Below are 14,112 nucleotides of genomic sequence, written 5' to 3'. Positions count from 1 at the left end.
GTCATTATTTCCAAACTTGCATCTATACACATCCTCTTTTACATGCAAATTTAGAAATAATGACTATAATTTAAACAGAAATACAAAATACCTCGCCATAGTTGGGAAGTCTACAAAACTCGGTCTCATGATTATTCTTTTCCAGCTGATGGACTTCTTTGATGATATGAAAGTGGCCTCCATAGTTATTGCCTGTATAATTCTATTCTTTTTACTGTGCTGTTCTGCTTTTATGTTTGGGTTCTCTTATTCTTCTTTTAATGTGTTTAAAGAAGAAGAAGAAGTGTTGTGTAAACTCCCTTGCAAATGAAAGATCAGACATAGGCTATAAATATTTTATAAACATGCAAATAAACCACTTACTGGCTATAGGAAATCAGGTACAGTACCTGCACCTTTAGTTGTTCTGAAATACCTTCTCTGTGGGTTGCAAATATGTTAGGCACATTAGCCAAGCAAGCCACAGAGAATATGCTCCAGGACAACCACAGGCACAGGTTTCCAATCTCCTGTTCATGTAATCCCTATGCTATTGACATAACCCCACTTCTATGCATGGTTTCTTATAAATCAGTCCTACTGAATCCAATGGGTCTTACTCTAAGTAAGTATGCATAGGATCTCAGACTTACCCACTGTGATAAGTAACAGTAATGGCTAGTGCACATTAGAACTGGCAGGAAAGAAGGCAGAGAGAGTAATAGTAGGTGGAACTAGAGCCAATGACCAGTGTAGCAAACCAATTCTAGTTCTGCCCTCTTCCTCCTCCTTCCTCCTGAATTATACAAAGGGCAACAGGAAGTTGATGGGCAGAAACAGATGCACATATATGCACTCACGAAACCCCACATGGATTCTTGCTAGGACCTCATGCATATGACCTGCAGCACAGTAAGAAGGTTGACTAGGCTTGCCATATTTCAAAAAGTAAAAAACCAAGACCACCCAAAACTGTTGAGCTTCTTTAAAGGAAAACCCGCATGGCAGCCCTAAGGTTGACTACTTACATCTTAACACAGTGTTGACAATGGCTACATAAAAGCAGTTCTTCTTTGGGCACCAATGTGCTTAGATTGGACCTTTTTAAAAAATGTACATTCCAGATTAATTGGGTATTAACAGCACAATCCCGGGCATCTTTACTCGGAAGCCTCACTGCATTCCCATATAAGCAATAGGACTGCAACCTGAAATATCGACCAGTAGGTGGCCCTTGAGAACACAGAACAATGTGCAGAATGAACCCACCAGGAGGAGCAATAGATGTTGATAATGTGATTTTCCAGAACTTCAGATGAAATTATTGTGGCTACTGCTCACTTCAACCTGCCTACACAACACCTTCTAATGAGAATGACAAGAAGGAACATTTTGTGCTTTTTGACCTCTGGATTATCCCATCTTCAGGGTAGGAGAAAGGTGAAACATCTTGAAAGGAGGTTGCTACTATCTAATGTCTGTCTGCAGTGGTATGGACAATGTAACCTATGCTGCTGGCCCTGTGGCAGTGTGGTGTAGTGGTTACAGTGTTGGATGAGTAGAACTTGGGAAACACAGGTTTTGAATGCATTTAAGCCTCGGAGAAAATGCAGTTTGAAAAAGCTTTATTCTTACATTTGAGGGTCCAGGGAGTGGATAAATCCAAGATGGAGCACCAAACACAAAACCATGTGCTGAAGAAGGCAGAGTAGAGTCATGTTATCCACTCCACAAACAGAAAAAGAGAGACTTGCTTCTGCCAATCTTGTGGCATAGCACTTCAGTTCAGATTCCTGCATCATTTAAGTTAAAACTAAAATCCACAATCAGACCTTCCCTCAAGTCATTATTACTGTGTATAGATGAACTAAAATCCTTAATGTTCTGGTTATTGTATTGAAATAACCATGAATTTCTCTCTGCAAGACCCTTGATGGCTTACCGGTCATCTTGCCCTATCGTCTTTGTCCTTCTCAGCATCCTTTGGCAGTGCAGACCAGGCAGAATCGTTCATGACGGAAGCCAGGTCAGGCGAAAGGGTTAAGTTCCCTCCATGACGAATTTCACTTCTGCATTGCGGCAGCCTGAGTGCACTCCGTTGTCCCCAACCCGCTGCCGGAACAGGAAGGGGAAAGCCTTCTTGAAGGATTTGCGGAAGCTGTCTCCCATGAAAGCGTAGACAATGGGGTTGAGAGACGAGTTGGCATATGACATGCAATTGGCCCACGTCTTGATCTTGTAGGTCTCATAGTTGGCTTGGAAGTGGCGGTAGAAGCCCTGGAAGAGCAAGTAAAGCTGGATAGGACCCCAGCAAATGGTGAACAGCAGCACAATCACCACCACCATCTTGGAAATCTTGGCCCTCATGGCAGCTGAGCGCTCAGATATATGTTGCACCTGCTGGGACTGAACAGAAAAGGCACAAGTGGTCTACCCAGTGTAAGAGAATAGGAAGAGCCCTGGTGGATCACACCCAAGGCCCATCTAAACCCAGCATCCTGTTCTCAGATGCCTATTGGAAACCTGGAAGCAGGACATGCGTGTAACAGCACTCTGCCCACACAGCATTAGGAGAGAGGGAGGTCCACTTTCTCCATGCCATGCATAATTTTATAAAATTCTATCATTTTTTTTAAACTGAAAAGTCCCCAATATTGTAACCTTTCCTCATAGGGGAGCTGCTCCAACCCCTTGATCATTTTAGTTGCCCTTTTTGGAAAGTTGCTACACGATAAGAGAATAGGGGAGGAATCTGACGTCCTGCTCTTCTGCTTGTTCCATCAGTGAAAGCGTTTCAGCTTAGCAGGTGGAATGATCCCCCTCTCTCCTCCCCACACGCCTTGTTCCAAGGGTTCTCCCTACCCCCCTACCGACCACCCACCAAACAGGAGGCCTGGAGGGGAGGCAGGAAAACCCCATTATGCAAGTGATTATAATAATCATTCATTCATTCATTCATTCATTCCCCACCCATTCGGCTGGGTTTCCCCAGCCACTCTGGGCGGCTTCGAACAAAATATTTAAAATACAATGAAAATTAAAAATATAATAAATATCAGTCCTTGTGCAGGACTTATGTTGACAGGATTAAGACCTTTAGAGGGCCTAAGCACTTAAAAGATTTTGGTGCCCCCATATATATCTTATTCAAAACATAAACACGTGAGTCTTGGTGGACCAAGTGGCAGTTTACCAATTACCAGATTTTAATTTTGTTAAAATTAATTTTCTTTTGTTGCATATCATTAATCTCTATTATTATTATTATTATTATTATTATTATTATTATTATTATTATTATTTCTTTTTATTCTTGCATAGATAAATGTAATTTTTTCATTTATTGTGGAGGCCATTTTTCCCCAGCTGCACCATATGGCCCATGGTTAAATCCAGCAATGGAAAATTTCTGCCGTGCCCCCCTTCCCTTGATGCCCTAAGCACATGTGTCTTTTGCGTAATGGTAAATCCTGCCCTGTTAACAGGGCTTGTTAGTTGACTCCTACCCTAGGTGTTTAGTACTTTGCCTGTCTTTTAGCAGTTTGGTATAGATCAGGGGTGGCCAACTCCCAAGAGACTGCGATCTACTCACAGAGTTAAAAACTGGCAGTGATCTACCCCGTTTTTGGGGGTTCAGGTCAAAGTTGTTGAACTGTTTTTAGGAAGGAGGAAGGTCGATTTTGGGGGGATTCGGGTCAAACTTGTTGAGTTTTTTCAGGGAGGAGATAAAATGTTGAGCTTTTTTAGGGGAGCCACATTTGTTCAGCTTGTTTGAGAGGAGCCAATGATCTACTAGTGATCTACCACAGACGTCCAGTGATCTACCGGTAGATCACGATCTACCTGTTGGACATGCCTGGTATAGATTTCATAGGCCTCCCTTAGATTAGCGAAATTGAAAATTTGCCTGTAACATGTATAGGGTGACAGAGTTGTGAAAGCTCAACAAGAAACAGGGCGACCATTTCTGTCCACCGACTTACCTGGTAATCATGGTCCATGGGTTCCACCACAGGGCGCCCAAGGCGCTTGAGCATGATAGAGTAGCAAAGGCAGATAGTGAGGAGGGGCAACAGATAGACAGCCAAGAAAGTGTATAGAATGAAGATGCGCTCCTGGCTCTTGCTTGTGAATGCCTCAATACAGTAGGTGCGCAAGCCGTACCAGTAGCCGACCTCAGTGCGATGGTACACAGCCATGGGCAATGAGAGAATGAAGGAACCTAGGGGGTCAGAGATACAGGTGTCAGGTTCCTAAGCAGCGATGCTCCATCTTGTAACCTGCAGAGATCAAAGCAAAACCTGCAGAGATCAAAATAACGTCAACGAGCAACAGTAAACAAACTAGGCCTTATCCGGATACCATGTGATTAAGGCAGATTCTGTTTTTTAGTAAATAGGAGTGGGCCTGTGAAGAAAAGGCGAGACCAGGATTTTGACAGCAACTGAAGTGAACGTTAGTGCCGGGGAAGACACTGGAACCCCCAATTCTGCTTATTTCTTAATGTACTGCAGGATGTTAATTAACTTCCCAAAGTCATTGTGTTTCTGTTATCAATACTGATTTATGAATGGTTACTGCACTCATCTTACACACATGTGTGCTTTAAATAAATTATGGCAATCTGTATTTGTTGCACCCCTTTACTCTCTGACCTCACTGTGTATGATTTTTCTCTATAAAAGGTTAAAAGAAAAAAGGTAAAGGACCCCTGGGTGGTTAAGTATACCCACATGTAAAAATACCTGCTAACAAAGGGTTGCATGTCATGCATCTGATGAAGTGGACTGTAGCCCATGAAATTAGCCATTTTTGGTAAATAAAGAAGTTGGTATTAGCATCTAAGCAAGTACCAACTTCTTCTTTATTGACCAAAGTAAATACGTACACCAAAGAGTCAATAAAGAAGCTGGTACTTGCTTAGATGCTGAGTGACAAGCCTGATGCCAGGAATACCAAACTGGGTGGGTTAGGATTTACGTTTACCTGGCTCCTCCATATCAAGCAAGCGCCAGCCCCTTTCTTCCCCATAAATTTGTGTTCAGAGACTTAGGTGCCCTCACTCACCAATCCAGATCGCAAAGCTGACTGCCATGGCTACCTGGGGGGTCCGATAACGGAGTGATTGCAGTGGGTACAGTGTAGCATAGCAGCGGTCCATACTCATTGCCATTAGAGTGATGCACGTAGCCTGCACGGTCACCTGGTGAGAAGAGAAACAATGGGCAAAGGGAGACCATATGAGCTGTTCCTGTAGACTTCAGCACACACATCCACCCCCTTCATGGGAAAGGCGCTGTTCCCAAGCACATGTGTATGATATACAGTGCACAGACACCTGCCCTCACTTCAACACACGTAATACCATAAATCCACAAAAATATCACACATAGATTCTTCCACCATTCAAGCTCACCTGCTGCAAATAGTTGACGAATTTGCACATGAAGTCCCCAAACACCCAGCTGGGGAGGGGATAGAGTGTGGCGGTGAAGGGAACGCAGCACACTAAGAAAATGATGTCAGTGGTAGCCAGGTTTGCTGCAAAAGATACAGAGTCAACATCAGCATGGGGATAATAGGCGCAATAAAGATCACACGTGTGTGTACTTGAATCAGTATTGGTTGTAGTGGGAAGTCCCTCTTACTGCCTCCCTCTATCTTTGTTGTTGTTGTTGTTGTTGTTGTTGTTGTTGTTGTTGTTGTTGTTGTTGTTGTTGTTGTTGTTCAGTCGTGTCTGACTCTTCATGACCCCATGGACCAGAGCACTCCAGGCACTCCTGTCTTCCCTTACTGCCTCTCTTATTAATGACAATCCAGTCAAATGGGTGACATATAAATAATAAAAAGTTTATTATCGTCACCATCACCATCACATACAGGAAAAATTTATAAAAGATTTCTGTTTACTGAGGCATGTTATGGCTGAAAGATACTGCTCCTGGAAACCTTAAAATGGTATGGAAGATGGAGCAAGCTTGTTTTCTACTGCTCTTGAAGGTAGGACTTGAGGCAATGGCTTCAAGTTACAAGAAAGGAGATTCCGACTAAACATTCGAAAAAACTTTCTGGCCGTAAGAGTTATTTGGCAGTGGAACAGACTCCCATGAGAAGTGGTGGACTCTCCTTCCTTGGAGGTTTTTAAGCAGAGGTTGGGTGGCCTTCTGCCATGGATGCTTTAGTTGAGATTCCCGCATTGCAGGGGGTTGGACTGGATGACCTTTGGGTCCCTTCCAGCTCTATGAAAGTTTCTATCATTTGCTGTGGAGACATGTGGTTGTTTTGAAATGTTTTTACTTATGTTATTCACAATTCCTTTGCTTTGTGGTTTACTGCTCTTTTAGGAAGAATTGTGGCACTTAAAATGAAATAAATAAACAATATTCTGCTTCATGTTGCTCACTGCATCCAGAATTTTGGAATAGTGGCATTTCTGATGGTGCAGAATAAAGGAGCATTGAGACCAGGGCTCTTGTTGCTAGTTACTCCTCTGGTATCTTTGCACAGTTCCTGTATAAATCTGCTTCCAGAACTGCAAGTGCAGGTGGTGCTGGTGTTTTATTTCCTATCAATAGCCCTTTAAAATTGAGCAATTGCACCATGTATCCCTATACATACCAGGATATTTGAAGATATTTGGTGAGCCAACATGACAGTGATGTGGGATCGAGGATTGGAGTGCTCATTCTGTGATATTTTGGCAGTGGACAGAGCTGGACTGTAATTTTAAAATAAATGTTTTAAATAAAATTATCTAATTAAAAAAGATACTGGGATATTTAATGCACAAAAAATAGGGCTGAGGACTTCCAGGTGACCTGTTTATTGAGCATTCACTCTGATTTGTTTGCAGAGGGATTAGAAAATGCTGGTTCCTGGGCAGTTAGATGACCTTGCATCAAAGCAAGTGTTATCCCATCACTTTCCCATCACTTTCCTTATTGCAAAAAAGTCCAGTCTTTGGGGGAAGTGGATTTGTCGCAAAAGACCACTCAATCAGCTAGAACCGTGCAACCTGAAATTGCTAGTACTGTATGTGTCTGAATCCCACCTGAAAAAGTGATAGTGTGAAAGTTCCCCGAGAGCAGATTACAACCAGTTGGATGCAGCTTTTGGTAAAAGAATGTTAGAAAATAGTTGCATTCATGAAAATGGAGAATGGGTCCAGGGTATAATAGGGTAAATCTAGGTAAGAAGGAGGAGGAGGATCACCAATAACAGACCCCAGTAATGACGGAAAATGGGACTGGAAAATAGCTCAGAAGAGGAATAGTATACAACTTCTGCCTAGACCAGTCAAAAAACCATTTTTGATGCGATACAAGCCTTCACACTAATAATGGAAAGCCTAACAATGATTGTGAGATGGAAAACAAACTAAACTAGACAATGCAAAATACTGGGAGTCTTCACACACTAAGGAAAAGCAGAGGGCAGGGTGGTGGATCGTGGTAATCAGACAAAAGAAACATTTTCTGTGCCAAGGACTGCGAGTGGAAATTTCTCATCTAGACTCACCAAGCTTTGCTTTGGATGCAGACGCTGACCAGCTTCACACATTATATTGGCTGAATCCCTTGGCTAGCTCAAGGAAATTGAAAATGTGAAACCATGGGGAGCTTCCCTTTATACTGTCTTGGCCGAACAGCTGTAGTATCAGGCAGCAAATTTGCATCTCTGTTTAGCTTTTCAAAATATTTGGAAGATGTTTTATCACTTCTCATTTGCTGCCTTAGGGAGGAAGGGTAGGATATAAATGTATAAACAAACTACTTAAATTAAAGCTCCAACCAGTGAGTTGTAGATGTTTCTCAGGCAGTTTTAAAATAGAAACTGAGCACAAAAGGTAGGGAATCCTCTTGCTCCCAAAAGCATAATGTGCCTGTTGTACTGTGTACCTGTTGCTGTTGTGTACTGAATTTGTATCTAGCACTGAGATACCTGTGTGTTTTGCCCCCTCCCCTGGTATCTGTTTAATGGGTAAAATGCTTGCTTTTTAAAAGAACAAGCTAGCTCAAGGATGGTGAACCTCCAGCCCTCAAGCCTAATTAACCCTGTTACTTTGGCTCATGAGGCTATTTCCCTCAGACTATGCCTGCCTGCTCCAAACCTGGAATTGTATGTGGAGGAAGGTAAGGACACGTTTCAAAAGAAACATTCAGGAGCTTAAAGTGAGCTCCCGAGGGTTCCTTTGCATGTTTTCTCAGAACAGAGTCCCACTATATTCAATGCTGGACTCAGTGGGACTAACGTCTAAGTAGACACTATAGCTGTGGCACGCAATCTAAATATGTTGATAGTACATGGAGAGCTATGAAATTGTGAGAGTTGTTATATCAGGGTGCCAAATTTGTATGATAAATAATGGAAGAAAGAGATTACCGGTAAGTAATATACCAGTTTGCAGTATTTTCTATTGGTAAATCAATGTACATCTTGAAGATAAATTATACCCGTAATTATTTTAAAGTTAGAGCAAGTGTACGGAAGAGACCTGAAGAGCATAGAGAAGAGTAAGATTCTCTCGTCACTGGAAGACCTCAGAGCAAGTTAGATCCTAGGAACTGTGCAAGCAGGAGGCTACAGGTCACTATTGACCATAAATGTACTCTTAGAAGCTTAGAATTACGTATAAGGTTGGAAGGGACCCTGAGGATCATCCAGTCCAACCCCCTGCAATGCAGGAATATGCAGTTGCCCCATATGGGGATTGAAATTGAACCTGCAACCTTGGCATTGTCAGCACCATGTTCTAACCAACTGAGATATCCAGCTGGATGAGAATCAGTTTAAAATGAAAATGATGGGTGGGTATTTTAACCATCTGTCTGCGAAATTAATAAAATGCAATCAAGACAATTCATTAGTGGTGGGAGGCTGACCAATAATAGATAATACTTTACCACACTGGGTGGAGAAGGCATGTCTGGCAAATTCACTCTGAGGTTAGTTTTCAACAGCCTTTCCTGTCCTGTTTATGTTATGGAAGAACTGGCAGTAACAATGGGGAAGGGCTGTGCATATGAAATATTCCATTAGCAATCCTGTTTAGGACTGATGGGCACTCTCTGGCATAACAGGATCCTAAAGTCATGTCCTGGCACTGTGACATGTGGCAGGTTGATGGAGATCAGAGAGGAGAGCTGGAAGAAGTTTTACACTCCTTCTCCCCCCACCCCCACCCTGACACCTGTCAGCAGTCAAGGTGGTCATGGGGCAAGCCTAGAGCACAGGAAAGCAAGCAGGCCGGGTTCACTCACCAATGTAGAAGTTGGTGGCTGTGCGCATCTGGCGGTGCTTGCTGATGACATAGATGACCAGTGAGTTCCCCACCAGACCAAGCAGCATGATGAGGGCGTAGAAGACAGGTACAAGCCAGGCGTCCGTCAGAAATGGGGGTGAGGTGTCCTCCTCTCCACTGCTGTTGAAGATCCACAGCTGCATCCCAACTGGAAGGGCACCATCTGTGCTGGGCCCAATACTGCTAAGCTCCATCAACCAGGGTGTGGTGGGTTCTGCTGTCCCGCTGGACCAGGCCTCAGAAGGCAAAAGCTCAGCCTCCATTCCTGGAGTGAAAGGGAGGACCCACAACAACCCTACCTGGGCAGCCTTCCTTCCTAAGCAACGTGGGTGGGAAGCCTTACTAATTTCTCTGAAAGGAGAGAGAGAGAGAGATGATGCAGCAGGGACTGGAGCAACTACTGATGTCCCAAGGGTGATCAATTTCTTCTTAGCCACAGGAGAGAGGGGTGTGTGACTTGCAAAGTCCTGGCAGAAATAGGGTTGGCTGCCAAATGTAGGGAAAGGATACATCCCCCGTTAAACTTCAAAGCTTAAGCAGGCAGGTCTTTGGGTGGAAGGAAAAAACAATTAAGAAGCTTCCTAAGGTTTCTCCAACCTTTCAGGCTCAGGGGCAGTAGCAAGGTGATGCGGCAATTATTAGAAGTGGGGTTGGCAAAAGAGCATCTTTTGCGCTGGTGGGTTCTCTCTGAGTTGATCCCATTATTCCTGCAATCCTTCTCCTGTGCCAGAACAGAGACCCCCTTCACCCTCACCTGCACCACAGCGTGCTGGCAACTCTCTCTCCTTCTCTCTGCCTGCCCTTTCCACTACGCTGGGGGGTCCAGAGCTCCTTCCTGTACCAACTCCTTCTTTTCCACCCGCCTCCTTTGGCTCAGCATCCTTCCCGGGACTTACCCTGACCGACGCTGGGCTCTGCACCCAAGGAGAGGCACAGCAGGCAAGCTGAACTTGCCGATGAGGGGAGGAAGAGGCGGCTCTGATTGGCTCCCAGGGATGCAGTCCACAAGTGCGCGGGGGAGGCTTGAAGATGCCCAGTCCGGGACGAAGGGAGCGGCAGGCAAGTGCACAGCAGAAAGGATCCACGCGATGCGTGCAAGTGTTTGGCAGAAATGAAGAATACCATCCTCTGTCTCACACGCCGGCTCGGCTGCAACCCCTCCCGCAGAGCGGGAAAGCAGAGGCGAAAAGAGAGCGAGGAGATCAAACGTGGACGGTTAGAAATGTGAGTCTGGCGGACGGGAGGACTCCAGAGGTCTCCCTGAAAGTTCTTCCGTGAGACCATAGAGGCCACTATTTTCCGTGGTCCTCTCTGATTTAAACCGAGGAAGGAATCACAAGCATTACTTCTTTCTGCAGAGGTACGGAACTGAACCAACGACGTGCAACGGGTTGACCCTGGGAATCCCTTCCAACTCTACAATTCTATGAATCCATGACACAAAAAGCTTTGCCCGGTTTTTCTGCATGTTTGAGTTCTTTGACAATTTGAATGGGACTGTGAGTTATTGGGTGAGTGGGGGAGGGTGATTTTCCTTTTCAGCATTTCTGAAAACTTTAGGTTAGGGTTAAGCACACTATCCTGCACTATTAAAAATGAACAAAATCTTCGTTTTATTTGCAAAACAAAACAAAACAAGTACCTAAAGCTCAAGAAAACCCATTTAAAGAAAAATAAATCTTGCTGAGTTCCCTGCTCCCTTTTAAATAAATGACTTGCATTTCAGAAGGACTCACGTTCAAATCTGGGCATCTTCAAGTGAAAGCACTTCAGCAGCAGGTGATGGGGGGAAAACTTCTTCTGCAGATCCTCCAATGTTGTGAGACTCAAAGTCCCATCAGTTCCAGACAGCATGGCCAGTGGACAGAGATTATGGGAGTTGCAGTCCAAAACGTCTAGAGGACACCAGGCTGGGGAAAGTAGGTGTAGATAGACAGTACTGAGCTACATGGACAAATGTTGGCTCCTTCCCATTTCAGAGTTGTGAGTGGGAATCTCTCATTTGCTTAAACAGCCAAAACACCTATAGACCAGCCTTCAACACCTGCTGTGCTTCCCCCCCCTCTCTTATAGTGAATGGGATTATATAATGAGGGGGATCCTAGGTGCCCCTCCTGCCCCAATCACAACAAGCCTCTGAGGGTACATCAAGCTTGGAAAAGGTTGACACCTTCATGGCCTGGCACAAATTGAACCTAGTCCTCCATTGTTTGTATCCAACACTTGATCCGAAGGGATTCTCAAGCTTCTGATACTTGAAGCAAGGTTTGGAGAAGAGCCCTTCCCATGGTACACAGGGAGAGGGTCATCTTCTGTTTTATAATTAGGGAATGAATTCATTATAGGGACCACCTCTGTTTGGGGAACAAGGCAGACCTAAGCAACCAACCTCAGCCAGGTCCTTCAAAGATTTTTACATGCATTGGCTCTTACTTTTGCTACTCCACTTATTTTGATAGTCTCATCCCCTCCAAATGAGTATTTGTCCTTCACCCCTGAGGCATCTGCTTTCCAGCCTCTTAACTAATATAAGAGCTTTATTTTTCTTTTCCCCGCCACGCCCCTCCATCCCAAATATCTCCGGTTTCTATAAATGAAGAATGATTGAATGAATGAATAACCATCTAGAATAGCAATCGTTCTCAGGAAGAAGCTTATCTTCTCTCTTGAATGCTTCTGAAAGGTATGAGTGGCTTGGCTTCCTGATATAAAAATGTCCAAGTGTTTCTTTATTTGCTTTTCATCCTAAACCAATTTTACCGAGAGATGAATGTCTCATCTCTTTTGGGGGCTGCTCAATATTCTCTTCTTCATTTGCTAATAAGGCACAGCATTCTCTTCATCCATTCCCTTCTATGATTTCTTTGGAAGAGCTTTTCACAGGCCTCTTAGTTCCAGTGCCATGGTGACACATGCTGGCATAAAGACCTCAATAAGCAAAGAGGCACTAAGGATGGGAAAGCACACAATGAGGCAGAGCCATATTGGTAATGAAGTATAAGGGCAGGTGAAAGGGTGCTTGAATGAGGAAGGGGAAGAGAGTGGGAAAATAACAAAATGGGAGGAAGCCAAGGACACAGTCCTGTTCTACTCTTGGACCGCATTCAACTCCTGTTTGCTGTGCACTTACTGCATCTCCACTGCTGGGTTTTTAATCCATGTCCGCACAGCATGATCCAAAATGCATATGTATCCTGTACTGCTGGTTGATGCCTCATTTATCAAACCAGCTTCACGCTGATTGGATTCCTTAAGCTGTTACTAATTCATCTCCGGTGTGTAAACAAACAAAAATGAACCTCATACTAATTAAGCTGTACTGATGTGAACAGCTGGTGGGGAGGGGAAGAGCCGTAAAGCACCCCAGGGGGAAAACAATTGTGCTGCACTGTAAGGCGGCAATGTGAACACACCCTTGGTCTCTGTCTCTCTCCAAAGCTTGCTTATGATGGAGCTTCTCTCTGCCTTCCTCAAGTTAATTTAGTACCAAGGTGCATAGCTGCCAAGTTATCCCTTTTTTAAAGGGATTTTCCCTTATGCTGAATAGGCTTCCTCACGAGAAAAGGGAAAACTTGGCAGCTATGCACCTTGGTTCTAAATTAACTTGAGGAAGGGTTTGCTTTTGATGGAACTTCTCTTCCTCAGTTCCCCTCAGATTAATTTAGAAACAAGGTTTCAAAGCAAATACCTGGCAAGGACTGCTATGGCTACCACAGCTACCCTTCCAAGAAGCTCAAAGTTGCATGCTTGATCAATTATTATTCTCAAAGAAGCCTTGTGAGCTGGATTGTACTGAAAAAACAGCAGCTCCCTCAAAAGGTTTGTGGCTGAGTATCATGAGGACTTGAACCTTGAATCTCCCCACTCCTAGTCTGCCCCCTGTAGAGACTGGATTGCCGCACTGGATTGCCAATGCCTCATGGATTGCCCAAACTCTGGGTCTCTCTGATATCACCATCTCTCAATCTAGATCATTGTAAATGATGGCTCAGTCCCCAGACCTGCATGCCAATGTACCTACTGTGAGAACAGATTCCTGGATATTCTTGAGCCCCTCCTGCACCTGGGATTAGAGAGCATGTGTCTTGCAGGCTGGCTTGAACATCAACACCTCTGGTCTGGTCTATGCATAGAACAGAATGAGATAGTACAGTCTTCCTGGGCTGAGCTGGGGAGCCTGTGGTCCTCCAGATGTGCTTAGGCTACAATTGATAATTGTGAGTCGAGTTGATCACAGTCGCTTCAAACAGCTGAATGCTATGAGTATGCATTCATCTCATATTCAGAACACACCAATATGACTTGGCCCTACAGTATCTCTGATCCAGAGGTGTAGTGCAGAGCTCCCTCACAGACCTTTTTGTAAAGTTGTTTGCATCATGATGTAAAGCCAGCAGGATAATTCTCAAGAACATAGACTCTTCCCCCAAAGAGAACAGCAGACATCTGAGTCAGAACTAATCAGCAATAAACACATTACCAAGCTGGCAAATTGGATGATTAGAAAATCAGCAGCCAAACACCAGGTGGGTTAGCAAGCACATCGCCTGGCATGACCGTCTCTCTGGAGAGGCTTGACTAAATTCATCTAAAGATAAACTCACAAGGAGCCTTTGCAACCCACAAAAGGCAAAAATGTTGTGTCCTCTCTGCATCATTGGAGTGGCTGAAAAGCACTCTGCCAGATAAATGTTGTTTGTTATAAATCTCTTGCCAGCTTAGATATCTATCTCTGACTACGCTATATTTTTCTACAAGAGCCCAGAGAACCATTAATTCCTGCCATAAAAATATATTCTATGGAGTGCATTGGTGAGGAGGAGTCCTTCAAA

General features: G+C 44.1%; 1 protein-coding gene across 1 annotated transcript; it reads right to left on the bottom strand.

Moving 5' to 3' along the window:
- Positions 1–1,588: 1,588 nt before the first annotated feature.
- LOC132591651 (G protein-coupled receptor 54-like) lies at positions 1,589–10,189 on the bottom strand. Its single transcript, XM_088663129.1, has 5 exons — positions 9,240–10,189; positions 5,396–5,520; positions 5,047–5,182; positions 3,963–4,201; positions 1,589–2,385 (listed from the first exon to the last, which is right to left on the bottom strand). Exons 1-5 carry the CDS (start codon positions 9,790–9,792, stop codon positions 2,020–2,022), a joined length of 1,419 nt encoding a protein of 472 aa, XP_088519255.1. The 5' UTR covers positions 9,793–10,189; the 3' UTR covers positions 1,589–2,019.
- Between the last annotated feature and the right edge of the window lie 3,923 nt (positions 10,190–14,112).

The sequence above is a fragment of the Zootoca vivipara genome, chromosome 2 (genome assembly GCF_965207765.1).
Source record: "Zootoca vivipara chromosome 2, rZooViv2.hap1.1, whole genome shotgun sequence".
Classification (NCBI taxonomy): domain Eukaryota; kingdom Metazoa; phylum Chordata; class Lepidosauria; order Squamata; family Lacertidae; genus Zootoca; species Zootoca vivipara.
The sequence above is the reverse complement of the archived record's forward strand: the minus strand, read 5'-3'. Positions and strand labels throughout refer to the sequence as shown.